General features: G+C 46.9%; 2 protein-coding genes across 3 annotated transcripts in view; one reads left to right on the top strand and one right to left on the bottom strand.

Annotated features, from left to right (window-relative positions):
• CDKL5 (cyclin dependent kinase like 5) overlaps positions 1–15,421 on the top strand; it is a 214,001-nt gene extending 198,580 nt beyond the window's left edge. Inside the window, exons 20-21 of one of the 2 annotated variants that reach the window (XM_053891794.1) lie at positions 11,200–11,244; positions 15,232–15,421. In XM_053891794.1, coding sequence (XP_053747769.1) covers positions 11,200–11,244; positions 15,232–15,320 — 134 coding nt within the window. In that variant the 3' untranslated portion in view covers positions 15,321–15,421. Of the gene's footprint in view, positions 1–11,199; positions 11,381–15,231 lie in introns of those variants that run through there. The other variant, XM_053891793.1, reaches the window with a different exon arrangement.
• Positions 1,400–27,712, bottom strand: RS1 (retinoschisin 1). The gene is made up of 6 exons (XM_019431639.2): positions 27,601–27,712; positions 18,412–18,437; positions 17,428–17,533; positions 9,919–10,060; positions 7,456–7,651; positions 1,400–5,374 (listed from the first exon to the last, which is right to left on the bottom strand). Exons 1-6 carry the CDS (start codon positions 27,650–27,652, stop codon positions 5,222–5,224), a joined length of 675 nt encoding a protein of 224 aa, XP_019287184.1. The 5' UTR covers positions 27,653–27,712; the 3' UTR covers positions 1,400–5,221.
• Positions 27,713–27,737: the final 25 nt, after the last annotated feature.

The following is a 27,737-nucleotide window of genomic DNA, read 5'->3' as shown; positions in this document are numbered from 1 at the left end:
TACGTTACCTTGCCCCAGGTCCCCTGGCTAGGATTTGAAGCCTAGTGTGCTCGCTGTGAAACCCACGCCCGTAAACAACTAGTAAGCCGTGCAGTTCCGGCATCTCCGTGTGTAGAAAACTGATGTGGGGCTCATGACATGGAGCAACGCATGTTTCCTCTCATCTCCCGGCGGGTGGTAATTGATTTGACTTGAGAATTCGAGCATTTCATTGAAACAAGTCACTGGAGGTCCAGGGCCCGGTGAAGTGGCTAAGAGCACAGGCTCTGGAGTCCGATTGCCCAAGTAGAATCCTAGCTCCATCACCTAGATCTTGGGTGGCCTTAGGCAAGTTACTTCACTTTTCTGTGCCTCAGTTTCCTTATCTTTAAATGGAAATAATAATAGTACCTACTTCATAGAATTGTGAGGATTTAACAAGATGATAACCTGCAAGGCACTTTATCAGTTCTAGGTAAATATTAGCTAGCTATTTTTTGTGCCTCGGTTGGCAGCCCTATGAAGTTGAGAAGCAATGTCCCTGAACCTTGACTGCCAGTTCTAGAGAGCTCATTAAGCACTTTACATGTATTTATCCTATTTGATATTTACATCAGCCTTGTAAAATTGTCAGGGTTAAGAAGCACCCAGCTTGGAGCTGTTCTTGGGGTCACGGGAAGCCACAGCCCTTACAGCTGTACATTTGTCAGCAGGCCTTGGCACCCCACACTCCAGGTAGACAAAAAGATGGGCTTCTGTCAGCACCTGTTCAGAGGCTCACCTTAGGGGTGTAATTTTCTGGCCTCGGACACTGAATTCATAGTGGTACCTTTATTTTGAAATACCTTTGCGTTGTCCAAGTAACCTTCTCCTACACTCCATACCAAAATCAGCTCAGATTTTTGTTTTTCATCTCGGCAACACTTAATGCTACTTCTTTGTTCATAGCACGTTATTAGTTGTTTAAAAGTTTCCTGCAATATGTTATATATATTTTACCGTAATTAAAAAAAAAAAAAATCTCCACGGGGCACCTGGGTGGCTCAGTTGGTTAAGCGTCCGACTTTGGCTCAGGTCATGATCTCGCGGTTTATGAGTTCGAGCCCCGCGTCGGGCTCTGTGCTGACAGCCCAGAATCTAGAGCCTGCTTCCGATTCTGTGTCTCCCTCTCTCTCTGCCCTTCCCCCACTTGTGCTCTGTCTCTGTCTCTCAAAAATGAAGAAGTGTAAAAAAAAAAAAAAAAAATTACAAAAAACAAAAAGAATCTCCTGAAAGTGTAGACCACACTCTAGCATTTGTGAGAATAAAAGTAAACATGTTAACATAAGGTAAAATAATGAGTTTGTGCTACACTATATGTATGTTTTTTAATCAAGATTTTTCCCGCACCAAAAAAAAAAAAAAAAAATCATACTCCAAACACAGTTCATGTGTTTAATAGCAAGATTCTGTTAGGCTGCAGATGCCCCTCAATAAAAGTCTTGTTTTTATACTTTCTGTTCTAAATTAAATGAAGTAAATAATTAATATGCTGTTATACACAGTTTACCTACAGATTAACGTATTATGGATCTCAGTATCTCATTGTTTATTCTCAAGTATGGAGCGATTTCTGATGTGAAATCTCAGCTGGCTTCTTTGCAGAAATTGACACAGTGATTCTAGAATTCATATGGACATTCAAAGGACTCAGTAGCCCAGACAGCCTTGAAGAAGAACAAAGTTGGAGAGTTAACCTGTTCCAATTTCAAAACTTACTAAACAGGCTACAGTAATGACAACTGTGTGGTACTGGTATAAAGGTAGACCTATAATGGAATAGAATTGAGGATCCAGAAACAAATTCTCACCTTTATGGTTAATTGATTTCTCAAAAAGGATGCCAAGACCATTCAGTGGGGAAAAAGTCTTTTCAACAAATGGTGCTGGGACAACTGGATGTCCACGTGCAGATACTGAAGTTGGACCCCTACCTCATACCATATACAGAAAGTAACCCCAAATAGATCAAAGGTCTAAATGTAAGAAGTAAAACTATAAAACTGTTGAAACATAGGAGTAAATCTTCATGATCGGGATTTGGCAATGGTACCTCAGATATGACACCAAACACACATGCAACAAAAAAGAATAAATTGGACTTTATCAAAATTTAAAAATGTGTTTCAAAGGACTCCATCAAGAGAGTAAGAAGATGACCTACCGAATAGGAGAAAGTATTTGCAAGGCACGTATCTCCTAAGGGGGTTGTATCTAGAATACTAAAGAGCTCTTACAATTTGTTAATAAAAAGGCCACCTGATTTTTAAATGGGCAAAGGATCGGAAAAGACATTTCTCCAAAGAAGTTATTCAAAAGGCCAGTGAACACATAAAAAAGATGCTTAGCATCATTAGTCCTAGGGAAATGCAAATCAAAAACCAGAGTGATGCTACTTCATACACACCAGGACGGCTCTAATCAAAAAGATGATAACAAACGTAGAGAACCTGAAACTCTCATATGTTGCTGGTAGGAATGCATAATGGTGTGGCCCCTTTGGAAAATTGTCTGACAGTTCCTAAAAAGGTTAGACGTAGAGTTACCATATGACCCCAGCATTCCACTCCTAGGTATATGCCCAAGATAAATAAAAACATATGTCCAAACAAAAACTTGTACACAGGTGTTTATAGCAGCATATTCACAATAGCCAAAAATGTAGAAACAACCCAAATGTCCATCAACAGATGAACGGATAAATACAATGTGACCTATCCATATAACGGAATGATATTCAGCTAGAAGAAGGAATTAAGTGCATGCTACAACCTGAATGAAACTTGGAAAAACACTATGCTAAGCAAAAGAAGCCAGGCAGAAAATGATCCCATTTATATGAAATGTCCAGAATAGGCAAATCTACTGAGACAGAAAGTCCATCAGTGGTTGCCTAGGGCTGCTGGGACGAGTAGGTTGGGAGGTGATGGTTAATGGGTGCGGGGTTTCTCTGTGGGGTGATGAAATTTTTCTAAAATTGTGATAATGGTTCCTCAACTCTGAGTCTACTAAAAGTCATTGAATTGTACACTTGAAATGGTTGAAATTTGTACGGTATGTGACTTTATCTCATTAAACCTTTACAAAGCAAACATTTCCAACATGAACAATTAGTTGGAGAACCTTTATCACTGCCTCACAGTTTCATTCTTTTCTTCTTTCCTCTTAACCGTACTCCCCTCCTGTGTCTGATGTGACCACTGTAGAGGACCTGAGCTCTTAGGCTACCACCATTTTCTCTGACAATCTGTGTCATGATGAAAGTTCATTCAGCTTTTCAGTAAGGGGCTCTGATGAGGCGTCTGCTCTAAATGGATTTATTCATGTGTCCAAAGGCCGGAGAAGGATTGTTTTTTCCCCACCTTGAATTTGATATGTTTGTATTTGAGAGAATACTGAGCAAGGGAAGCATTTTTCCAGGTCCGAGTATACAGTTGGGGGATTAAAAAGATGGTGGGTTAGGGGCGCCTGGGCGGCTCAGTAGGTTAAGCGTCCGACTTCGGCTCAGGTCATGATCTCACAGGTCACGAGTTCGGCCACACATCGGGCTCACTGCTGACCGCGCAGAGCCCGCTTCGGACCCTCTGTCTCCCTCTCTGACCCTTCTCTGCTTGCTCGCGTGCGTATGCATGCTCTCTCCCTCTCTCTCTCTCTCCTCTCTCTTTCAAAATAAACGTTAAAAAAAAAAAAAAAAAAAAAAAAAAAAAAAAAAAGATGGTGGGTTAAATATAGAGCTGTTCTAAACCCAAAACACCAGGGAAGAGATTTGGGGTTTTTAGGAGGCTTCCCCCCTCACAGAGAAGGTGAATGTGATGTCCAGGATCATGTTAGTGTGAGTTTTCACTCGGCTTGGCATTTGAAAACAGAAAGTAACTCAGGAGAAAGCCTCTAGTAGAGGCTGTGCTGTGTCAGGGCCAGGACAGTCTCGGATTCCCCAGTCTTGTCAGAGGGCCCTCATCCCCCAGTTTCACCCCCTCTCAGCTCCTACTTTCATATACCTCTCCTGCCACTCCCCATGTCATCAGCCTCTCCCCAGGGAAGGGCCTGAAAACTCAGGAGACTGAGACTGTTCCCGAAAGGTCCCAGCTTCATGAGCTCCTCCAGGAGGGGGAAGGCCAGGCCCATGCCAGGCCCGGTCCTTCCCAAGGAGGTTTCAGCCTCAGGAGCAGGCCTGTTTTGTGTGTTGCAAGGCAAGGGGTGAAGTTTAACCGTGGGTCACAAGAAACGTATCCACATCCCTTCTTAGGACTTGCGGTCTGCCCACTTCCTGCAAAGCATGTGGTTAGCTGATGGGCCTCCTCCGTGTAGCCAGTGATCTAGCTCCTGTGCCAACTGGTTTTAAAATGTGAATCCTGTTGAAAAATGGTAGCCCTAGATGAAGGGAAATTCTGGTGTGCTTTGGTCTTGTGGGGTTCCTAAATACAGAGAAACTTTGCTACTTCCACATGCAGCCCGTCCCATGTATTCACCCAAATAGTGACCACAGACTGGAAAACTTTGCTAGAATGGATCTGTATGTGATGAGAGCTTTTGTGGCTCCCCAGTCCTTGTGTGTGTGGGGGTGAAGGCGCAGAGCAGGGGAGGCCCTCCTACCTGGGGCGATGGTGCCAGCCTCCAGGAGACCAGGACACAGGCTCCCGACTATGCCTTTCGGCCCCCCGGTCACCCCAAAACCTTTCCCTCTGCATACACGGTGCTCTAAAGTTGTGAGAGGCCCTGATTCGGTGAAAACTCCGGAGAGACTGCAAGCCTGCTCCCCATTTGTGTTCAAATCAAGGTTTTATGAAACTTCTGTTCCTGTTTTCAGGGTGGTGAAACAAAAGGGTTTTTAAATTATCTGGGCTCCTTTGTGTTCCCTGAGACCACACCTTTCACACTGTCAGGCCAAACACAAAAACCCGAGAGCAGAAAATTACCCCTGCTACTTAGGCTTTTGATGAACATTGTCTTTAGGGACATTTTCTTTGTTCTTATTTTCTTTGGCCCTGAGTGGGGAATGAGTTCATTTTTCTTTCTCTCTCATTGACATTGGAAACTATATCTTAAAAAAAAGAAATTATTTCTGCCCAGCTCTGCTTTGAAAAGAGCTTGTAAAATTCAGCCCTGTTTGTCACCCTGTTCAAGCCCTGGTCGCGTCAATATTCCCCTACAGGCTGCTCTGCGCCCTCCACCCCACCTGGCAGGTGCCGAGCCAAAGGAGGCGTCACGCACACTTGCTGACGCACTCCAACAGCTCCATCCGGATGGCAATGCGGACGTGCCAGCCCAGTGGGATCAGCCGGATGAAGCGGGAAATGATGGGGGGCCGCAGGAGGTTCTGGACCGTGGAGGTTCGGTCTGAGTTGCCGTAGAAGACCTAAAGAGAGAGGAAATCTTATCACTATCACATCAGGGGAGGGAAAAGGAAGAACAATTCCTATCTGAAGCTGGCCCCAAATTTGAAGTCTGGGAAATCTCAGAAAGTGGTTAAAGGTCAGAGAATTGCATATGCCCGAAATCTGAACTTGTGTGTTAGTGCCTGCATGTTCTAGGCATCTCCGAGTGATTCTCTGGGGACATCTAGAGCTTCCCCAGCCAGTATGGGAGCATTAGCCACACGTGGCTATTTAAATTTAAATGCATTAAAATTAGGTAACAATTTCCTTCCTCAGCCGCGCTGGTGACGGCTCCTGTGCTCGATAGCTGTGTGTGATTAGTGGCTTCCATATTGGACAGTGCAGATCCTAACATTTCCATTGTCACAGAAGGTTCTATTGGATGGCACTGATGGAAAATGCCTCTTGATTCTCATCACCAATTCTGTGTTCTGATTCTTTGCATTTTGACCAATTTTGAAAAGGACCGCGTTGCACTTACAGGAGGAATGTTCTTCTGTTCCAAAGGGATCCAAAGTGAGGCTCGAGTAAAAACTGGTGAGCTGGCCCTGAAGTTGTGAGCCAAAGCTTAAGTGTGTATCTCTACCTCCATACCAATGGCAAATACTTTTTAGACTTGGAAGACTGCTTTTAGAAAAGAAAAGACATAAAAACTAGAGGGAAGATTCTGGAAGGGGGAGTGCAGTACCCAAAGTAGGGAGGAAAAGGTTCTGCTTCGTGTGTTTTGGGATGCAGCATAGCATGATGCAGTGGCCATGACGGAAAAAGGTGCCGTGGCTGTTCGGCTGCGTTTCCAAAGAAATCATTCTTGGCAGTCTTTCTAGAGTCATAGAGCTCTGCCTGATGACACTGGAGCGTTTCATTTCTTTCCGGGATTATCTCCTGCAAAAAATCTGGCTGCCACTTTGGCCTCATCTATCTACAAAACAAGAAGGACCTCCTGTGCCATGATCTTGCCTTTCTTCCCAATAGCAACATCCCACATCCCCTTCTCTCTGCCGTTTGCCCTTGAATCTATTCAAGTTGGGACAGGTGAAGAGGGAGGTTGGAACAGGCTCCTGCAGATTGCCCAAGTGCCTAAGCGGAGTACCTCTTTGCAAAGAACCGTCAAGGCCTTCAGAAATGCAGGCAGGACTTGAAAATGAATTCTCCGTTTCTTTTTGAAAAGCCAGCTAACAAGATCAAAAATGAAATAAAATGTCTAAGTATCAAGATGGTTTCTCCTATTGTATTCAAACTCCTTGAAATCTCAACCTGTGGCTGTCTTGCTGTACAACTTGTCATCACAGAGTACAAAGCCTTCTGATTTTTAGGCACACGTGTCTGCTTAATCTGATTAAGTGTCCAAATTAGCCTCAGAAGTCCTTACTCTCAGGCAAAAGGACAGTTAACGGTTCCAAACAGCTAGCGAGTTTTTAATTCATTGCAAATAGACATTATATATATAAAATATTGGTTATATATATATATATATATATACACACACACACACTTAATCAAGAGCCTACTGTGAACAAGACTTGGGGCTTGGCCTTTAGAGGTTAGTAGGATATAAAATTGCTCAAAGGTTCAAGTTCCTCTGTGTCTTCATTGCTGGAGTCATTTTAATCATTTACATGGTTCAGTGGCTAACTTGCTGGATTGTCCAGATCTTCCTGGAAGTCAGTCTCAATGGTAAGGAGAGGCCATATCTACATAAATGGACAAGGGCCTAGCCACATCAATAATAGGTCAAGTCACATGTATGCAGCAAAGTGTTCAATGGCCCACGGAGTTTGGAATAGTCCAAATGGCCAGTTTTGATCATTTGAGCAACTATAAGCTGGTAGGAGAATTCAAACAAAGATTTCTTTTGCATGCAAGAGTGGTGCTCACTCACAAACTGCTGGGCACACAGGATACAGCAAGAAAAGACCCTGCCTTGTCAGAGAGTAGACCATGTTGTGGGGAAGAAGCATGGATGACTTCCCTTGCCATGGAGTCAGTGGCGTGACGGGGCAGGGACGGGAGGGAAGTCCCATAGAGTATGAGCTAAAGGTGGTTTGGGGTAAGTCCAACTTACCCGGTTGTTTCCTGTCTGGTCCTTATAGTAAATCCAGTTCAGGTTCTCATCGGTCCTGTACTGCACGCTGTACTTGGTCATCCACTCATCAATGTCACAGCGCCCCTGGGTGAGGATCCCTGAAATCACCTTGACCTCCTTCAGATCTATCTCTAGCCACTGGCTGCTGTCCTGGTACTTGGACAGCCAGGCGCACCTGCCAGGAACACAGCAAATCACCAGGAGCCCTTTCCTATGAGAGCCTCCAAAGAGCTGAGAGGCACGGCCCTTTGAGGGGTCGCCAGTGCCTAAAGAACCCCTGCAACGCGCGGGCAGTCTGAGCTGCAATCTGTTAAGCACCAAAAGGCCTGTCTCCAAGAAGTGTGCAGCCTCTGTCATACTTGTATCATTCTCTTTCTCCCAGCATCTCCACTGACCAAAGAACAATGGCCAGATTCAACTGATCTGTCAGAGAAGTGCCTTTGAGTGTTGCTGAAATCACCTTTGGGTGTGGTTGAGTATGTCTGTCTTCAAATCATGAAAATGCATGGTTTTTGCACCCACCAGCTCCCTTCCCTTTTCATTAGTCTCTCCTGATGTCTCTTTCTCCATGAGTCTCACCCCAATTTCAGTCCCTTTATACATATTTGCGTCTCCTTCCAGTGCTGTCATTCATGGCTTTCAGAGAGTGTCTCCCATGTGCAGAACACTGATCCAAGTGGCTCTGGAAGAGCTTTTGGCAATTATAAAGCAAACCAACCAGTGAGGGAACTGATTTGTTTTTTAGCTATGTCTCTCATGAATTGTGGAAACCTATAATTTCCCCTTTGAGGTTTTTATTTACTTTTTGCATATTAATTAGCTTCTCGGGACTCAGTCCTTGGCTGCCTTCTCTTCTAATTCCAGACTTGCTCCTTGCGTGGCTCTTGAAATCTTAACTTCCATCCCAGACCTTTTCTAAATCCCGAAACCTGAGAATCATTTGCTGTCTAGACAACTTCTAGATGCTGTACAGCGTCCCCAAAGAAACATGTCCAAGAGTAAACTCCTAATTGTCTCCAGCCCCTCCTTCCAATATTCATCTTTCAGAATGCTACCCCCATCCTCTGGGGTGTTCATGCCAGCGATCCGAGAGAGATCTTTGTCCCTTTCTCTTTGTCGCCTCAAACATCCAATCCGTCTATTGACTCCATCTCAAATGTTTCTCAAAGTCATTTACTTTTCTCCATTTCACTGGCACTGCCCTGACCCACATCATCCTCAATTCTTGCCTGGATTGCTACTTTAGCTCACCTCACTAATTACTTCTCCCAACTAAACAGTTCTCCTCACAAGAGCCAGATTTTTCTTTTTTCTTTTCTTTTCTTTTTTACTTTTTTCTTTTATTTGAGAGAGACAGAGCGCACATGCACAAGGGAGAGGGGCAGAGAGAGAGAGAGAGAGAGAGAGAGAGAATCTGAAGCAGGCGGCCTGCTGAGCATAGCTTCCGACATGGGGCTTGATCCCACAACCCTGGGATCATGACCTGAGCCGAAACCAAGAGTTGGATGCACAACTGACTGAGTCACCTCGGCGCCCTGAGCCAGAATTTTCTTACAACACAAATCTTATTGTAGTATTCCCCAGCTTTAAATCTTTCTCTGCTAGAGTCTGCTAATTGTCCCCCAGTATCCTCTTCCCGTCTTCTTTTAGCAATAGAACACCACCACCACCACCACCATGTTTTATCTGGGCAAACAGCCACCCAGAAAAGTTCATATTTCCCAGTCTCCTTTGCAGCTAGGTGGGACAACCTGACTAAATTCTGATTGGTGAGATGTGGGCAGAAGTAGCCAATAGGATTATGCTTGTGCACTCTGCTCCTCTTTTCTCCCCCCTGGCTAGAATGTGATGTGCTAGTGGAAGCTAGGGTAGCCATTTTGGGCCCTGAGATGGCAGCTTCATGTGAAGGATGACAGAAAAAGGTAGAAAGAATCTGGACCCCTGATACCATCAGCCGTCATAACAATGAAACTACATGGCCTAATGAAACTTTTAGATGACCGAGGAATCAACCTTTATGTTATTTAAGTTTCTGTACTTTGGGGCTCTTTGTTACAGCAGTACAAACTTGCACTCTAACTAATGCACATTCTGGGTCCTCTCATTATGCCTAAAATAGTTACCAGAATTCTTCACGTGACTTCACGATCTGAGATCTGACTTCTGCCTACCAGAGCTCTGGCCTTACCTCACTTGTGCCCTAACTTTGCTGACCTTTACCATCCCCATCCGTGCCCTTCAGGTAGAGCCCCTCTCCCCGTCTAAACTGTGTGCTTCTTGAAGGCCAGGACCTCCGCCACCTTGCCCACAGTCCTCAGCACACGGAAGGCACTCAGTCAATATTTGTTGAATAAATAAATGCATTCTGCCATTTTTTCTTACAGAGACCTACATTTTTCAAATCACGTGAGAAAAACCGCCTGAGCCACCTGCCCTGCTTACCCAAAGCCTTGACTGTTGAGCCGGGCCTTGTTAGCGGTCCACGAGGAATACCAGCCCACGTACTGCTCCAGGTTGGAGCAGGTGATCTGATCTGGTGTAACTTCTCCTGATTCGAAACCCAGGGGCTTATGATATGGGCATTCTGGAAAGGGAAAAACAACGCACCTCAAAACACTCATATCACATCGCAACACTCCACAAACCCGACATGACTGACATGCCAAGTCAGACCGTCTCCTTCATGCTTTGGTAGGTGGAGAGTGTTTTGCTCGTCAGCGCACTCCACAATGGGTCTTCAACTTATTCGCTGCTCTTATGAGAGAGAGTGAAGATGAAGTCAAAGCATTGCCATAGAGACTCAACCTTCGCAAAAGCAGAGGAAAGGGGCTCTATGGCAACCTGAGGTGGGGGAGGGAGGGAGGGAGAAATACTTCACCTCCTCCACAAACTTAGACATTTGCAAAACCAAGAGGTTCCCAGGGAAATATCATAGTTAAATGCCGTACTCTTTATTTTCCTCATTAACACACTTTTAGCCGTCTGGCGTGATGACGTCAGGGGCCCCAGCTGTCTTCGGGCAGCATATGATGCTAATTATAGGAACAAAGCAATGGTCAGAGGCAAGAAGGGCAGTTATATACTGAGACTGACTTCTCGCTCGTAAAGTGCCGTCTTCTCACTAGTCTGATGAATAAAAAAAGGTGTGTGTGTGGGGGGAGGGTGTGAAATGTACCTGAGTGACTATTGAATAAGGTACAGTTGAAAGGAACTGCTTCTCATGTATTTCTATTTTTTTTTAAACTTTTTTTTAACATTTATTTATTTTTGAGACAGAGAGAGAGCATGAACAGGGGAGGGTCAGAGAGAGAGGGAGACACAGAATCCGAAGCAGGCTCCAGGCTCTGAGCTGTCAGCACAGAGCCCGACGCGGGGCTCGAACTCATGGACCGCGAGATCATGACTTGAGCCAAAGTCGGCCGCTTAACCGACTGAGCCACGCAGGCACCCCTCTCATGTATTTCTAAACACATTTAGTGTTGGGTTACCTGGTCACAGACTTTCGCCGATTGCCAGCCCAGCATCCGTTCTCCCCTTGTTTTCGACTAAAGAACCCTAACTTTGTCAGGCAGCAATGTAGGCGCTAGAAAAAATCTTTCCCGGCCTCTTTCGCGGTTAGAAGCGACTACGTGATACAATTTCTGACCACTGAGATATACGACGATGTCTGCTGGGGATTTCTGATCCGTTTTTGCTCACCCCTTTTTTCTTCCCGTTGCCTAGAAAGAAGACCTGATGGCTGGCGCAGTGGCTTCTTGCACAACGGGGGTAAGGCCAAAAGAAGCGCCGAGACCTCAGCCCTGATATCCTTAAGCAACTCCCTACCCCTACTCTTTTTACTACGGGAGTCAAAACAAAAGTAATTCACTAAGCCACTCTTCAGGGGATCCCTTATTGACAACCGAACATAAGTCTAGCTATATTTCTGTAAAAAACAAATGGTAAACTTACACATTCTCTTAGTTTTCCGATTGTGAAGAATAAACTTCAAGTAAGTGAAATTATTTTTTGTCCATGTGTAAATCTGAGTTCAGATCAAAGAGCTGAACATACTGACTGGGGCATCATCCCTTTCCAACAGTGAAACGAGTGCTGGGGTCTTTCTGGAGGATAGCTTCCAAAAGTCACTAAAATTGAACGAAGCATGCAAAAGCTTGAATGCCATGCATCCTGAGACCAGAATGCCCGCAGAGGCAGTCATGCCCTGTCCTCAGAGAGTGAAGACAGAAAGACAGCTTCAGGCCTCTGACCAGGGAGGCTTCACTGCCTTTCTGCCCGATGCACCAAAGGAAAAGGTCCAACCTCCACCATTAGTTGTAGCTCAGTGGGGCTGGAAGTGAGGGGACAGCACTTGTGGTTTATCAAGTCCCCAAGGCTGATGGAGCCTACTAAAATCACGGGAATTCCTGGGAGAGGACAGGAGTGATTTACGGGCCCCTCAATCGTGCCTTGTGCGGTCAAATCGTCAGGAGGGCTTGTTAAGGATGCAGTTTTCAGTATCCCACCCCCAGAGCAGCCTCATCTTTAACAAGCACACTTTCAAAGCATACTGGGGAAACTTTGGCCTGTGAGAGAAGGCATTTGTCAGCTGGCAGGTTCAGGGGCCTGGTGCCCATGGCCTTGGGGGCCCCTCTACCTCCTCAATTTCCCTCCGACCTGGAGGACAAGCCCATGCCACCAGAAGGTGGGACAAGACATCAGAAAGCTGGTTTTCAGTTGGGCCCAAGGTTGTCACTTAAATGCTAACTGTGGGTGTCTCTAAGGCCCCTCCATCTTGAACCTTCCTTTTCTTGCTCCAGGGCCACCAGCTTGGAGGGAAGGAGCAGAGGGGAAGGAAAAGCAGAGGGGAAGGAAAAGTCCACTCCTGATGGCTTTATTCTTGGCATTTTGCTCTTTCTGTGTCTTTCCCTTAAATCTCTTTTGCCATTTCTTTCCGATTTGCCCATCTAACGGTTAAGAGTGGAAACCTAGGGAGACGAAGCCAGTGGCAGTGGCCTTGGAGGCTGGTGAGGGCTTGTCCAGACACGGACCCTGCCCACACTCTCCAGGAAATTGATGATCTCACCATCTCCATGGCTTTTGCCCGGCGTCTGGGAGTCAGTGCCTGATTCCCAGGCCCCAAGCCTTATCCCATTGTCCATTTTCCAGGGGAACAGTTCCACCCGGGTGACCCAAAGATGCTTCACACCCACACGTTCCAAACGGTACCCTTCAGTATCCAAGCCCCAAGCCTGCCCCTGTACAGTGCTTCTGTCAGGTATTGGTGCCTCTAGCTACCCAGCTGCTAACCCAGAAACCAGTGGTGTGGCCCAGGGCACAAAGCAGAGACTCTCTGATGGGTCTCAACCTGGGTATCATTGGGGGGGGAGTGACAGAAGTGCTAACGTTCAGGTCACTCCCTCAGAGATTCTGACGTCATTGGTCTGGGGTAGGACCCGGGTGAGGGGTAGAGCTACAAGTGATTGTAATGGGCAGCCAAGGTCAAGAATGTCTGTCTAGAGTCAGTGTGAGCTGGGATCGGATCCCCGTCTCTGTGTGAGCTTAGGCAAGCTGCTTAACCTTTCTGGATCTCAATTTCCTTATCTGTGAAAGGGGACCCACAGCAGTACCTGCCTCCACGATGTCGCTGGCCAAGAGCAACAGATTATATCGGTGTAATAGGGTGAATTCGTGGGAGTGCATTGATGTCTTCTTGAGTTTTTCATGTTTGTCTTTCTGGCGAAGACTCACCCGGGAAGAAATCTAACTCCCCCCTCTCCCACTCTGCCCTGCCCCCATCATCCCCTGTACATCTCCCCAAGAAAGAGGGTTCCTAAGGGTTTGGGCTCTTCTTGGGTTTGTGTGTACACGTGTTCATGTGTGTGTGTGTGTGATTTGAGAGAGGAAAGGCTGTAGACCACATAGCATCTCTCAGATTTATGGATTTGGCAGGTCTAGGTGTCAACAGGAATTAGCTGATTGTGCTACAGGAGGGGACTGGAGAATCTGGGCTTTGGCCCTTTTGGGGGAAAGGGGCGTGCTCATGGTAGGGGCCTGAGCTCAGCAGGGACATGCTTCCTCTGAGGGGGCTGGACCACAGATGGGGCCAGGGAGCCCTGAGCTCTGGACACCCTCAGGAAACTTGGGAAGGTCCCCGGGACTGAGCTGAGCTTGGTTCAGAGGGAGAAGACCCCCCAATGGGGTGTTGGCCTTCAAGTGGGGCTGTGGGCCAGGCAGGGAGCCTGCCACCTGGCCTGAGCCTGAGCCTGAGCCTGAGTCTGCGCCCTGCCCCCAGGCAGCCCTTGCAAACCCATGGGAGTTTGATGCAGTCCAAGGAGAGAGGAAGGACCTTTAACAGTCCTGTCTTTAGACTCCTCGCTAGCCATGAGGAGGACTCAAACTGGAGTTATTTAAACTTGGAAAAATAGAAAATGTGGCATTTCTCACGCTCTATGGACCGTGGGGTCAATTGCAGTCAAGTTATGTTATTGTTTTGCCCGACTCCTCCTTTCCCCTCTCCTCCTCCTTCCACGGTCCTGGCTGGGCTCCCTTTGGGTCCTCATGCAAGCCTGGAGGCCTTCCATTGAGGCTGTTCCCTCTGCCTGTGACACTCCCGTCCCCTCTCTTCCCCCTTCACCCGGCCAACTCTGCTCATCCTTCAGATGTCTGCCGGCCACCCTGTTCCTCTCACTTATTCCCCATCCTTGTCATTATTTATCGGCTCCTCTGGGCTCTCTGGCTCACCATTGTATCCTCTGAGCTGAGCAGAATGCCTGCACATGCTAAGCACTCGATAGTTACTGACTGGATGGTGAATGAAGGGATAAACACAGATTATCACCCGTCTCGGGTGGCCTCTAGGAGCAAGCAGAGAAGACAGCAGACACAGGAAGCGGAAAGCTCAGGGAGGAACTCGAGGTCGCCCGGCCCAGAGAACACCTACTGCTCTAAGCCATAGGAAACTGTCAATTGAGTATAAACTAGGATTAAACGGCACGAATAATGTTGCTGGAGGAATTAAGGGGATCCTCGTCAGACTTACACGGAATATGTCCTTCCCACGTTTTCTGCCCAATGCCAGTTTGTTAGGGTAGCTATGAAGCCTGTTGGTATGCTCATCTTAAGTAGAAAAGGAACGTTTGTACATTCATCTTAAGGAGAAACCTACATCGTGTGTGGTACAAGTGGATAAAGCACGGATATTACGTGGATAAAGGCGTGTTCATAATGTGCTGCGAATCCAGACTATACGTAGCACACTAGCCTTTCTTATTCAGTAGATAATCTCGCGGTCGGGAGGCGTGAAAGCCAGACATGGGTATAAAGAACATTTACCTAGAGGAACACAAGGGAAGTTCAGGGACGTTCTTGACAAGAGAGACATGAATATTAACATGCACATGTATTAGGCTTGAACCTACATGACAGTGTAGTGGAACATAGAATAATGTTTATAGAATGGAGTAGAAACTCGAAGATAATATAGAGGTATAAAATCTAGAGTAAAGGCAAAGCATTCACGAATCACTGGATTTCTTAGGCTTGGATACTTTCCTTACCCTATTCTTCCCCCTCCGAGGGCCAAGGTGATCTTAGCTAACTGTGGAGGACAGACCTTTTAGTCGTTTTGATAGTGTTAAGATGAAGATTAAGGAGGCCAGAATGCACCTTCTCCTCTGTGGGTGGGACCACTAGACAGTAGCAGCCAGTGTGCACCCGAGAGTACCTCCGGGCAGCTCCCAGTGACCTTCCCTCCCGTCCTTCTGTATCTTCTAGGCTCTTCTTCCCTCCTAAGGCGGCCTGTGATGGAAGCAGTGAGTCTCAGGATCCAGAGAGACCAAGCAGCGTTCTTAAGATTCCATTGAGGACCCGAGGCACTGATGGGCGTCTAGTCCTGCTGCCCTGAACCATCTCTTTCACGGAAAAAAGACCAATTCACGTCAATGAATCAACCGTGTAACCCTTAGGTTGTGTTTGTTTCTTCCCGGAAATGTCTGTTCCATTAAAAAAATAAAATGAGAGGAAAGACAAACAGAAGATGGTGGGGAGTGGAGAACACGTAAACTAAAAGAATTTCCGATTTCAGAACTTCGAGTGCACGGCAAATGTTTAGGGGAGAGAGCTCGGGGGACCCCGGTCGACTTCACATTCCCCAAACACACAGCCCTCCTCAACTTCACAGTTGATTGGGTCAATCTGCATAAATAATCTCTTTTCAAGTTGGTGGGTTTTTTTAGAACTCGGAATGGAGTTCCAGTAAGGTCTTCGTGTCTCTAGTGAAGAGAACGTTTGTTTCCACTGCATGGGAAACTCCTTCAGGGAGGAGATAATGACTTCTTTTTTTTTTTGTCTCCCCATCAGTGCCTGGCACATAATAGACACATGATGAGAAAGGGTGGAACTGAATTTTAAATGGATTATTAAGGAGGGTGCTTCAATATTGACTGGGCAGACCACACCAGTATATAATGGTTGCAGGAGCTCCTGCCGCGGAGCACAGTGGGGCATCCAGTAGAAGCCCACCAGACTGCACAGCACTTGCTGCTTTCCTCATGACAGGGGCCCCACTGTTCCTTTCCGATAGACTGAATTCACAAACCACTTCCTACCCCTTCAGTAAATAGGGGAGGGGAGGCAGCAAAGGCCCTCGGAGACTCTCCGCTGCCTCCCCCACAATATGCTATTTTAATGCAAATTTAATGAAATAATGAAGAGAAGCTCGCACACGCACACACATACTGTCTCTAGCGGAGCTATTATTAGGTGATTATGTACCCTGCAGAGGGTAACGAGCACAGTTTCGAGCAAAAGAGGCTCTGAGCCGTGCAAAGCACTGAGTGTTGCAAGGATTTTCTGGGCCCCCAAGTCCCTGAAAGTCAGAGTGTGAGCTCTCAGGAGGCAGGAAGAAAAGGAGCGGACCTTTCGTAAGCTACAGTTTGCTGGGTACCCCGCATGCCTACGAGGATCTATTCCTCGTGACAACTCCTAAGAGCAGGGGTCAGCAAACTGTGGCCCTTAAACCAAATGTGGCTCACCGCCCGTTTTTGTAAATAAAGTTTTATTGGAACACAGCCACACGCATGTATTTACATATTGTCAGCGGCTGCTTTCGTACTACAAAGGCAGAATTGAGGAGTCGGGACCCTAGGGCCTGCAAAGCCACAAATATTTAGCATCTGGTCCTTTACAAAGTTTGCTGGCAGGAACCTTACAGGAAGACGCTCGTATTAGCCAGGAAGGGCTATGTCAGGCTGCAGAACAAATTGTCTTGGAAATTTCAGAGGCTTAACACGACAGCTGTTTATTTTTCACTCAGGTGACTTGTCCGTTATGGGTTGGCAGGGTTTCTGCTCCATTCAATTTCCTGGGACCCACACTGGAGGAGGAACCATTTCTCAAGCAGGGAAGGGAAAGCCGGAGAGTCAAGTACCAGCCCTTAAATGTTCATCTTGGAAGGGACGCGGCTCGCTTCGGCTGGAGCCACTCTAAAGGGGCCGGAACGTGGGGGAGAACATGGTTGTTCGCTGAGCAGTAAACCCTCGGGCACAGTCCTATTACCTCCCTTTGACAGAAAAAGACCCGAGGGGGAGTCCCAGAGCTAAGAAGGGAGGCAGGCAGGATTCCAGCTCTGGACTCTCTGACTCAAAAGGCTGTCCTCTTCTCAGAACGCCCTGCCTCCTACCATTGACTTATTTTCACAAATTCCATTAGTCCATTTCATTGAAAATAGGCGCCATCTCACCGTCTCACCCAGGCCAGGGAGAGAGGCAGGAAGCTGTTTCTGAACAATGACATCCATGTGGTATGTTGGAGCAGTGGCCGTTGTGGGATTTGAAGTTCGGAGGCCAACTGCAGGAAACCCAGAGCCTAGCGTGCTGGGGGGTTAACTCGGCCAGGCGGAAAGGAAAAGGAGAAACAACATTCCCCAGGACACCGCGAGGATCCGGTGCCCTAAGCAGAGGAGACACTCACCCGGAATGCAGTCTAAGGAGGTGGCGCCAGCAGACCAGAGGGCATTGGCACCTCCTTGGCAATCGCATTTGCATGCTTTGTGGTACCAGGGGTCCTCACCCTCATCCTGCGGGAAGCCAGAGGGGAAGGAGTGTCAGAAAAGTCACAGGCAGGGCCGCCTGGGGGGCTCAGTCGGTTAAGCGTCTGACTTCGGCTCAGCTCACGATCTCACGGTCTGTGAGTTCGAGCCCCGCGTCGGACTCTGTGCTGACAGCTCGGAGCCTGGAGCCTGCTTCCGATTCTGTGTCTCCCTCTTTCTGTAACCCCTTCCCCGCTTGTGCTCTGTCTCTCTCTCGAGAATAAATAAACATTTAAAAAATTATAAAAATACAGAGAATGCTCCAGGTATGAAAATTTCAGGGGAAAGAAAGAAAGATCACAGGCAAAGGCAACCATGGCTCTGGCCACTGGAAGAGTTTGTGTTCAAGAACCTTGCTCATTCATTGCCTGTATTCTGTGGCCACTTTTGCACAAGAGCAGCACAACTGGCATACTAATCCAGGCTTAAGACATACAGTTGCCACTCATCTTTGAGTCCAGATAAACAAATGTCCACCAGTGTGGATGGACAGCTAATAATCTCACAGACGCACCGTGTGGGGAGCACTGCTCACCCCATTATAGTTACCTTCAGGGTTTGGGGGCGGGGCCCGGTTCAAGGTCAGGCTGCTCACTTCTGGAGGTCCCTTTTAGGGATCCGGTTTTAAAAGGTAATGGATTCATGATCACACCACCTGAATTAGGACCTGGTTCACTTGCATTCTCTCATTAAAACACCAATCTTGAACTTGCCCAGATAAAATAGGCTCTTGCCACCACCAGAATAAAGTACCTTTAAAAAGTACCTTAAAAAAAAAAAAAGGATAATCCTAAACATTATTTTGAGCTAGGAAAATCTTTAAGAACAGTATCCATGTAAATCCCAGCCTTCTTACTGTAACATACCTCAGTAGACGACAGTCCCAGTGTGGCTAAGCAAAAGGACAAGAGAGGAGAAAATCAAGTTAAAAGAAGAAACAAATTCAACAAGGAGAAGTGAAATGAAAATAGTCACATAAAAGTTAACAAAGCCCCTTCGGGAAGAAGTCAAACTAAGTAAATATATATGTCAGGAAAAACATCCACAGATCCTGAGAAACCAGGGGCAGTAAAATTAAACAGAGAAGGATCATTATTATTATTTTTTAGGTAAACTCTACCCCCAACACACGGCTTGAACTCAAGACCCCGAGATCAAGAGTCACATGCTCTATCGATTGAGCCAGCCAGGTGCCTGTATTATTTTCATTCTTTATAGAACTTTGGAAAATAATGTAGCAAAGGGGGGTGGGGAAGCACCCGTATTTCTTATCGCCAAAGGCAACACTGTTGACATTTTCATATCAATCTTTCCAGTCTTTTTTCTATGTGTGTTTTTTAAAACGTACTTGAGAACCTAGTATTTAAACAATGTTTACAATTTACATTGTTAAATTTGACATTAAGTGCTACCTTCTTCCTTTACTTACTTCTTCTTCTTCATCAGCAGCAGCAGCAACAGGATCCCTAGGGTCTGCCTTATGTGCCAGTCAGGAGCTGATTCCTAGTCCCCCCCCCCCCCGGCACCCCCGCACTTGACACATTTAGGTTATTTAGGATTAACAAATTGTTTAGAAAATCTTGTTAAGGTTTGTCTGTAATGTACAGGAAATATCAAACCACAAAGTGTAAATACTGTATAATTAATGTGGGAAAACTATGTCAAATTTAACACAAAACTAACACATAAAGTATCTTTATAGAAGTACGAATAAAGAGAATGAATGCACAATTTAAAATTTTTAAATTTTTTAAAATTTCTTTTTGAGACAGAGACAGAGCACGAGCAGGGGAGGGTCAGAGAGAGGGAGACACAGAATCCGAAGCAGGCTCCAGGCTCTGAGCGGTCAGCACAGAGCCCAACGCGGGGCTAGAACCCACAAACCATGAGATCATGACCCGAGCTGAAGTCGGACGCTTAAGAGTGAGTGCCCTGAATGCACAATTTAATAGGAAAAGAGTTTGTATACATTAGCATAAACTGATTGTTTAAACTCTGGTGCCCAATGCATAAGCACTAGTCCCATGAAGCTACTTGCGTTCAAATTAATTAAAATTAATAAAATTAAGCATTCAATTCCTCGGTCACACCAGCCACATTTCAGTGCTTCCTGGCCACATGTGGCTAGTGGCTGATGTACCGGAGAGCACAGGTACAGAACATTTTCGTCACAGCAGAAGATTCCATTAGGCAGTGCTTGCTAAAGTACCAAAGCTCCGTTTTCCATTTTCAACAAAATGGATATTTTCATTTCTTTTCTGATTACAAAAGTAGCACATACCTATTATAAAAATCTTGACCAAAACTGGAGTGTAGGCAATAGGAAATAAAAGTCCCTCAACCACTTTCCTATCTAAAAGCTGAATCTTATGCACCGCCCCCGCGCGCGCGCACGCGCACACGCACACACACGCACACACACACACCCCTTTCAGATTGTTACTGAGAGTAGAGAAATGGTCTCGTCTTTTGTATCACAATTATAAAAGCTATCTTTTTCAAACTGTGCCTTCATTTAAATAATACATGTTTACTTCTTCTGCAAACCCCTTTTTTTGTGTCCACTGTGAGCCTGGCACTGCCCCAGGGCCTGGGCCTTCTGAAATGGAAGCCTTGCTCTCTGCCCACAAGGGGCTGGAGGACCCATGAGAAGACAGACCCCTGGACGATGCACACGGTGAGCACTCCACTGGGTTCTGCATAGGCTGTAATGGGAGTTAAGGGGAGCATATGTTTTAGTCGGAGCAGTTGAGGGCTACGCCTCCCCTGCGGCCCCAAACTGCTGTCTCTCCTGGGCCCTCGTACACCGGTTATTCATTCCTAGAGATTCCTTGGCCTACCTGCCATGGGCAGAATTAATCCTCTCAGATAGCAATGAAGGTTAGGAGCGCCATCTTGGTTGGAGGCCAAGCCCTGTGCTAGCAAAAGACGTTACCAATGACTTCTTATTTTCGTCCCCAATGGACTCTTTCCAACACTGACCTTATGTCTTCATGCTCCAATATGCTCTCAGTGCCTTCCTTCTTCCTTTAGCTTCCATCACACAGTTCACCTGGTGCTCCCATCACTCTAAATACCCTTGTCAGTCTTCTCTGAGAGCTCTGCTTCTTCTACCCGCCTCATAAATGTTGCTAGACCCAAGATTACAATTCTTGCTTTGAATGGCTTACCGGGCATCTCCCCATAGGTGTCTCTTCCTATCTAAACTTGGACACAACCAAGTCTTGACAAGGTCATGGAGCAACCTGAACTCTCCTGTGCTGCTGGTGGGGATGTAAATTGGTCTACCTTCTTTGAAAAACTACGTGGCAGCCTATAGGAAGGTTGAATGTATATGCGCCCTAGGACCCAGCAGTTCTGCTCCTAAGTACCCACCAGAAACGCGTGCATACGTTCTCCAGCTAACCAAAACCCGTGCTGGATTCCTCACAGCAGCAGTCTTTGTAGTAACCCCAAATCGGAAACACCCGCATGCCCATCAAGAGTAGAATGGGTACGCGTGGCAAATTCATACAGTGGGCCACCACATTGCAGGGCTGAGTGGAGGGTCCCTTGCTCAAGTGGACACACCATAGGGGTCCATTTAAAAGTAATCTATGCCATTAGACATCAGGGTCTTGGTCACAGCTGGCGTGGGGAGCAGCAAGGTGAAAGCCCACGGTTGCCAGTCGGGGGCTGGCAATATTCTGCTATTTGATACTTTTCTGTATGTATATCTTACCTCAATACTCTGTTTTATACCTCAGCTCATTACGACCTTCCTCAAATTGTTCTTCCCCTTTATTTCTTATCCTACTGAGTGGCTTCCCTGTCCACTTAGCATCTCATCTAGAGACTTGGGATGTGTCTCAGTCCCCTTTCTTTCTCTCTAAACCCCCATAGCCAACGTCTCCCAGGGGCCTCTATCCTCTCTGCCCCCGCCGCCACTGCCTGTGTTGGGCTCCTACTCTCTCTCCCTGGATGCTCTCCCTGCTGAACAGAGACCTTGCCTCATCCACCCTTCACGCTGCCAGTGGGGCGAAACGCAGAGCGGATTGTGCCACCTTCTTGCTCCAAACCCTTTGGCGGGTCCCCGGTGCAAGGGTCCAGGCTCCATCTGTGACATTTATTGGTTGTGTGGCCACATCTCTCCACTTCCTTATGCCTAAAATGAGTATGATAACGATGTGTCTCTCAAGGAAATCTCCATCATCTCTCTCCTGCCTGCCTCTCCAGATTCGTCTTTTGCGTTCTCTACTACCTGCAACTCATCACACGTGCCAGGCTGTTTCATGCCTCCATGCCTTTGTATGATTTCTTGGCTTTGAAGGCCCTCGTCTCCCAACTTTTGTGCCAGCTTATTCCCTTCCCCGCGAAGGGGACTTTTTCTGTCCCCCGTGTACAACTCACCACTTGCTCTGGCCTTTATGCCCCACCCCTTTCTTGTGCACAGGTTTATCTAAGCAGTTGTACGATTATAGAAATTGATATGGAAGATACTTGATGGTGACTGGCCCCAAAGCGTTTATTCATTAAGTAATATTCATTGAGTGTCTACCATAGTCCAGGCCTGGCTTTAGGCGTTGGGGATATAGCCCTTAACAAAATGGGAAAAGTACCCACCTTCATAGGGTGTATATAGTCTAGGCTGGGGGTGGTGAGGGCTAATGAATGAATGAATGAATGAAGTATCCTGCAGTGAGAAGGTGATGTTGGAGCAAAGACCCGAAAGAGGTGAGACCCCTGTGAGCAAAGCATTCTGGGCAGAGGGAACACTAAGTGTAAAGACCCTGCGGTGGGTGGGTAATTGGCGTGTTCTAGAGAGAGCAAGGAGCCTCTGGGGCTGGAGCCAGGGAATGAAAGAGGGTTTTAGGAGATGAAGAGAGGGGGTATGGGACGCAATCAGTACAGGGCCTGTGGGCACGTGAGGACTTTGGCATTTAGCCTGAGTAGGCCCTCACGAGGGTTCGAGGAGAGGAGGGACAAGACAGATCATGGTTTATGAGGCTCCCTCGGGCTGCTGGGTGTAGACCGGATGGTCTGGGGCAAGGCCGGAAGCGGAGAGCCTAAGCGGGCAAGCAGCGGTCATCCAGAAGGGAGATGATGGGGGCTTGACCCAGGTGGTGGCAATGGAGGTGATGAGAAGTGGCTGGCTTCTGTCTTTGGAAGGCAATGCCAAGAGTACTTGCTGACAGATGACGTGGGTGTGACCGAAAGAGAGGTTCAAGGCCTGAGGCACTGGGAGGATAGACCTGCCGTTTACTGGGCGCGGGGAAGGCTCCAGGAGGAACGGGGGGGCGGGGTGGGGGGGGGGGGGAATGGCGCGAAGATGTTCCATTCGTTGAGGCTGAGCGGGCAGCTGGTTGGGAAGCCCAGACAGGCTCGGTGGCGCCCCGTGGCCCTTGGAGTGAATGCACACGTGAAGCCACCGCCTTAGTCTCACAGCTGCTCCCCAAGAACTGCAAAGCGCACGAGCAATTGGCATCTAGTCGATTTGGGGGTTGTTAATCCAGGAAACGCTTGACTCCGCCCCACCTTCCAGCGAAGCTGGGCGTGGCTGAGGTACAGAAAGGCCCTGTCAGTGGGGCCAACGTCAGTCGTGCCAAGATCCTCTTTCTGGGGGCCGGGGGGGGGCGTCAAAGACAAAGCCTGTGGGTCACTGACAGTGTGGCCTTGATAACCAGATCAATTTGGCCCAGAGGCTGCGTCTGTCACTGAGGTGGGTTTATGCAGCCGCAACTGAGCAAACCCAGGGTTCAGATAAGAGCCTTCTGGGTTCTGCATTCTGCAGAAAGAGAGAAGGCCAAAAAGAAGGGAGGGGGACGTACTGCCACCGTCTGCCTGTGGAGACGAAGAGTCCTAAGAGGCAGACCTGGTTTCAGAGCCACTTCCTGTGTTCGGTCAGACGTCGGGCAGATTTCTGATGTGTTTTCCCTCCCAGCCTCCACCCCCTGGAAAGCGGAAAGTGTTTGTCTATAGACAGGCTGGGGATCTGAGGCACCGGATCCTTACGGAAATGAGCAGAGAAAGGACAACAAGCGCTTGACAGGAAAAGCTGCTCCCAAGGGAGCAGCAACACGGCTGTGTGGCCCCCAATATGATTTGATCACCGAAACGCTGGCAAACCAAAGCAAAAGCCTGTTTGGCTGCAACATTTTATAATACCAGAAAATAGCATTGTTGGAATGAGCGAAAGAAAACGGGTCAGCCTTTAAAGGAGAAAGAGGAAAAGATTTTGATTATGTGGTTGTGTGTTTTCCTCCCTACGTGGATTGTTCTCGAGATTCCTCCCCATGGTACGGGTTTCCACTAGAGCGCCTGAGATGTCCCCCACACACCGACCTTAGGTGTGTGCAACAGGGGCTCATGCCGCCCTTTTGCCCAAAGGGCCACCCCGTGGGGAAACCCGTCACCACAGCAAGAAAATTCGAGGCTTTGCTGTTTCTCAAAGTGTGCCTTGCAAGCTCAAGAGGAAAAGTGGGCATTAGACACGCGCAGGAAAGACTCTTTTAGTCCTTTTGATGGATGTCACTAAATACAGAGCCTTCCTTCCCATGGAAACAGATGAAGCTGAGGAGAAAAGCATAAGATTACGAATGACAAAAAGTGTCAGTAACTAGCTTCCCATCTACTTTAGAAATAAGGGTAAGACACGGGAAGAAAACAGCAGGCTGCGGTAATGTCCCTCTCAAAGAAGGAGAAAGAAGGAAACTGTTCTGGTGTGAAAATGTTGCTATTTTTGGCTACAGGCACATTCATGGGTACATGCTTCAACACAGATGAATCTCAAAAACATTTTCGAAGTGAAAGATAAAAGACCATATGTTGTATGATTCCATTTAAACCTAATGTCCGGAATAGGCAAATCCTCAGAGATGGAAAGTAGATCGGTGGTTGCCAGGGGCTGGGGAGAGGGGGAGATGGGCTTAATGTCTACTGGTTTCTTTTGGGGGGTGACAAAATGTTCTAAAATTGGATTGTGTGCTCCACACATCCAGGAATATACTAAAACCCATTGAATCGCACACTTTAAATGGGTGAATTTAATGGTATAGAAATTACATCTCTCCGGGTGCCTGGGCGGCTCAGTCGGTTAAGCGTCCGACTTCGGCTCAGGTCGTGACCTCACAGTTCGCAGGTTCGAGCCCCGTGTCGAGCTCTGTGCTGACAGCTCGGAGCCTGGAGCCTGCTTCGGATTCTGTGTCTCCCTCTCTCTCTCTGTCCTTCCCCTGCGTTCTCTCTCTCTCAAAAATAAATAAACATTAAAAAAAAAAAAAAAAGAATTACATCTCAACACAGCTACTTAAAAAAAACCCTACGTCCCTTATGGTTGACACACCTGTAAGATGAGGCTTGATTTTTTTATATATATAATGAACATGACCAAGTAATAGACCTATATATTGTAATAAGATGGATTTTAAAAAAAAAAAAATTTTTTTTAACGTTTATTTATTTTTGAGACAGAGAGAGACAGAGCATGAACGGGGGAGGGGCAGAGAGAGAGGGAGACACAGAATCTGAAACAGGCTCCAGGCTCTGAGCAGTCAGCACAGAGCCGGACGTGGGGCTCGAACTCACGGACAGCGAGATCAAGACCTGAGCCGAAGTCGGACGCTTAACCGACCGAGCCACCCAGGCGCCCCTAAGGTGGATTTTTAAAAACCATCATTTGCACTGAATCCAAAATGTCCAACGGAAGATAAATAGAAGCCTGCCTCAGTTATAAGATGCACGGAGTTTTGGGCTGTGATCATTTGTGCATTCCCAAATGAACCTTCGTCAGACGCCTAAGTGGAGTCAATCTATTTATCTTATTTCACTGTAATAAGGAGCTGCTGCCACCGTGGAACAGAAACAGTGAAGAATAAATTAGACAAAGAACCTTTGTCTTCAGGTTCCCAGTTGTGCAATAGAAAACATCTTTCCCGTCTGCGTTGGCCTCGATTCTCTATCTGGATGGTGAGCTGATTAAATACAGCAACCGCATCCTGTAGTTTTTCTCTGTCTCCCGAGAACCCCTCTAGTTCGGGCTAGAGCACACACAGGTCGCCAAGCCACACTGACCATAAAATGGTCACCAGGCCACCCAGTGGACCACATGCCATTCTGCCTAGACAGATGGTATTTTCTGCTCTTCGTGGAAATTCCTGGAGCTCCTCAGCCACGCACACAGATTGGTAAGCTCTAGGACAGGAACTAATGTTGTGCTCTGTGCCTCGGGACAGTGTGTGTTTTAGTACAGATATCTCCCGAAAGGGCCGGTCTAATATAAAAATGGGCTGGGAAACTTTTATAGGGCTTCTTCTCACGTGGGGGTCACAGAGCACAGTCGTTAGGCTCAGCACTGGGAAAGTAACAAAGATCTGCCCTGCGTCCTTACACGATGTTTGGCCTATAACAGGAACTCAGGGATGGGTTCTTTAAGGAGCTGACAAAAGAGAGAATGGATGGATGGATGGATGGATGAATCTCAATGCCTATCACACAGAAATCTGAGGGGGAGGCCTACGGCCCTCAGACAACCAGAGGTATTGGAATCTAGGCCTTGCAAGGCTCTGTTTAGATTTTTCTTGCTGAGGAAAGGGAAAGGGCAAGGACTTAAGGAAAAGCAACAAACCGCCCGAAGCACCTTCAAGTGTTGAGAGTTACTGGGACAAGTTGCTGACTGACTCTTCATTGCAAAGAGGAAAAAAACCCCAGACAATTGGTCTACACGATCCCTACTTAGAAATATATTTGGGTGGGGCGCCTGGGTGGTTCAGTCGGTTAAGCGTCCGACTTCAGCTCGGGTCATGATCTCACCGTCCGTGAGTTCGAGCCCCGCGTCGGGCTCTGTGCTGACCGCTCAGAGCCTGGAGCCCGCTTCGGATTCTGTGTCTCCCTCTCTCTCTGCCCCTTCCCCGCTCATGCTCTGTCTCTCTCTGTCTCAAAAGTAAATAAACATTAAAAAAAATTAAAAAAAAAAAAGAAATATATTTGGGTTTGTAAAATGACCTTGGGATTATATTCATACAGATCTTTCCAAATACTGAGAAAGGTGACTAAAAAAGTCATGAGAATGGGAGATATGAAAGGACGTACTCTAGCAATAACATCTAAGGAGAGGGCAGCGAGGAGCGCGATTTAAACCAGGGATCCTGACTCTACTTGCGTGAGTTGCGTCATGACTGTGTATTCGGTCATTTGCAGAGCAGAGAGGCCTCCTCCTTCCTGCCCTCCTTACTTACTTCCTGTGACACACACAAATACACAATGACCCAAAGAAGCCATCCTGCCAATTGCTAATGTCCAGAATGAACCTAAAAAGGAATTCTCAGCTAACAGGTCCTTGAGACCTGAGAGAGGCATGGAAGAGTGTTATTTTCAAAGACTGAGAGAGAATTTCATCGTCGAATTGGATGGTGTTTTAGAGAGTTGCTTTTAATTTCTTCTTATTTAGGCATATTACTCCTGCCAGGGCCATATTTAGACATTTTAAAATGACTGAGTGTTACAGAGTCTTTGGAGATTCCTGACTCTCAGTTGGATTATGTTTTCTATTAGAGTCCAGTGGGACTTGGCGTGTTATGTTAATCCATGTTTAAACGAGAGTGACCTCACGTCCCGATTTGCCCGGGACAGCCCTGGTTTACACCTGTTGCCCCAGCAGAATTATTAATAGCATCGTCTTCCACTCTCGATGGCGTCCTACTTTGGAAGATTAAATTCTACAATCACTCTAATTTTGACTCCTCAAAATTTTCAAGGACACACCACACTTCCTTATCAATCGTGGCAATTTATAGCTCTTTTCTATGATTTCTGAGACCCTTCCTTCTTTCTGTCCCATTTAGAGCATCCCTTGAACTTTAGGAGGCTCCTCGGAGAACCAGAAAGCCAGTGGTGAGAGACTAAGAGAATCACTTCCACATAAAGACAACCGTTATTCATTAACAATGCACCTTGGTTAATTAACATGCCTTGTTAATTAATGATGTTTTAATTATTCAGGTTGCATTGCTATTAACCAGCTAAATTATTCATTCAATTGTACTTAAGTATTCGATAAATGCTAATGGTTGGGCAGCACATACCTTCATAGCCAAAGAGAAGTAAGAACAAGAAACCTTCTATCTTGCGTGGCATTCTCCCCTTGTCCTTGGCTGTAGCTCTACCTTATCCAAGTGGAGGGTTTCCTCAGAAGCAGGAGCTTAACTTGAGCACTGGCCTC

The sequence above is a fragment of the Panthera pardus genome, unplaced genomic scaffold (genome assembly GCF_024362965.1).
Source record: "Panthera pardus isolate Hobbes unplaced genomic scaffold, ASM2436296v1 HiC_scaffold_27, whole genome shotgun sequence".
NCBI classification, from domain to species: domain Eukaryota; kingdom Metazoa; phylum Chordata; class Mammalia; order Carnivora; family Felidae; genus Panthera; species Panthera pardus.
The sequence above is the reverse complement of the archived record's forward strand: the minus strand, read 5'-3'. Positions and strand labels throughout refer to the sequence as shown.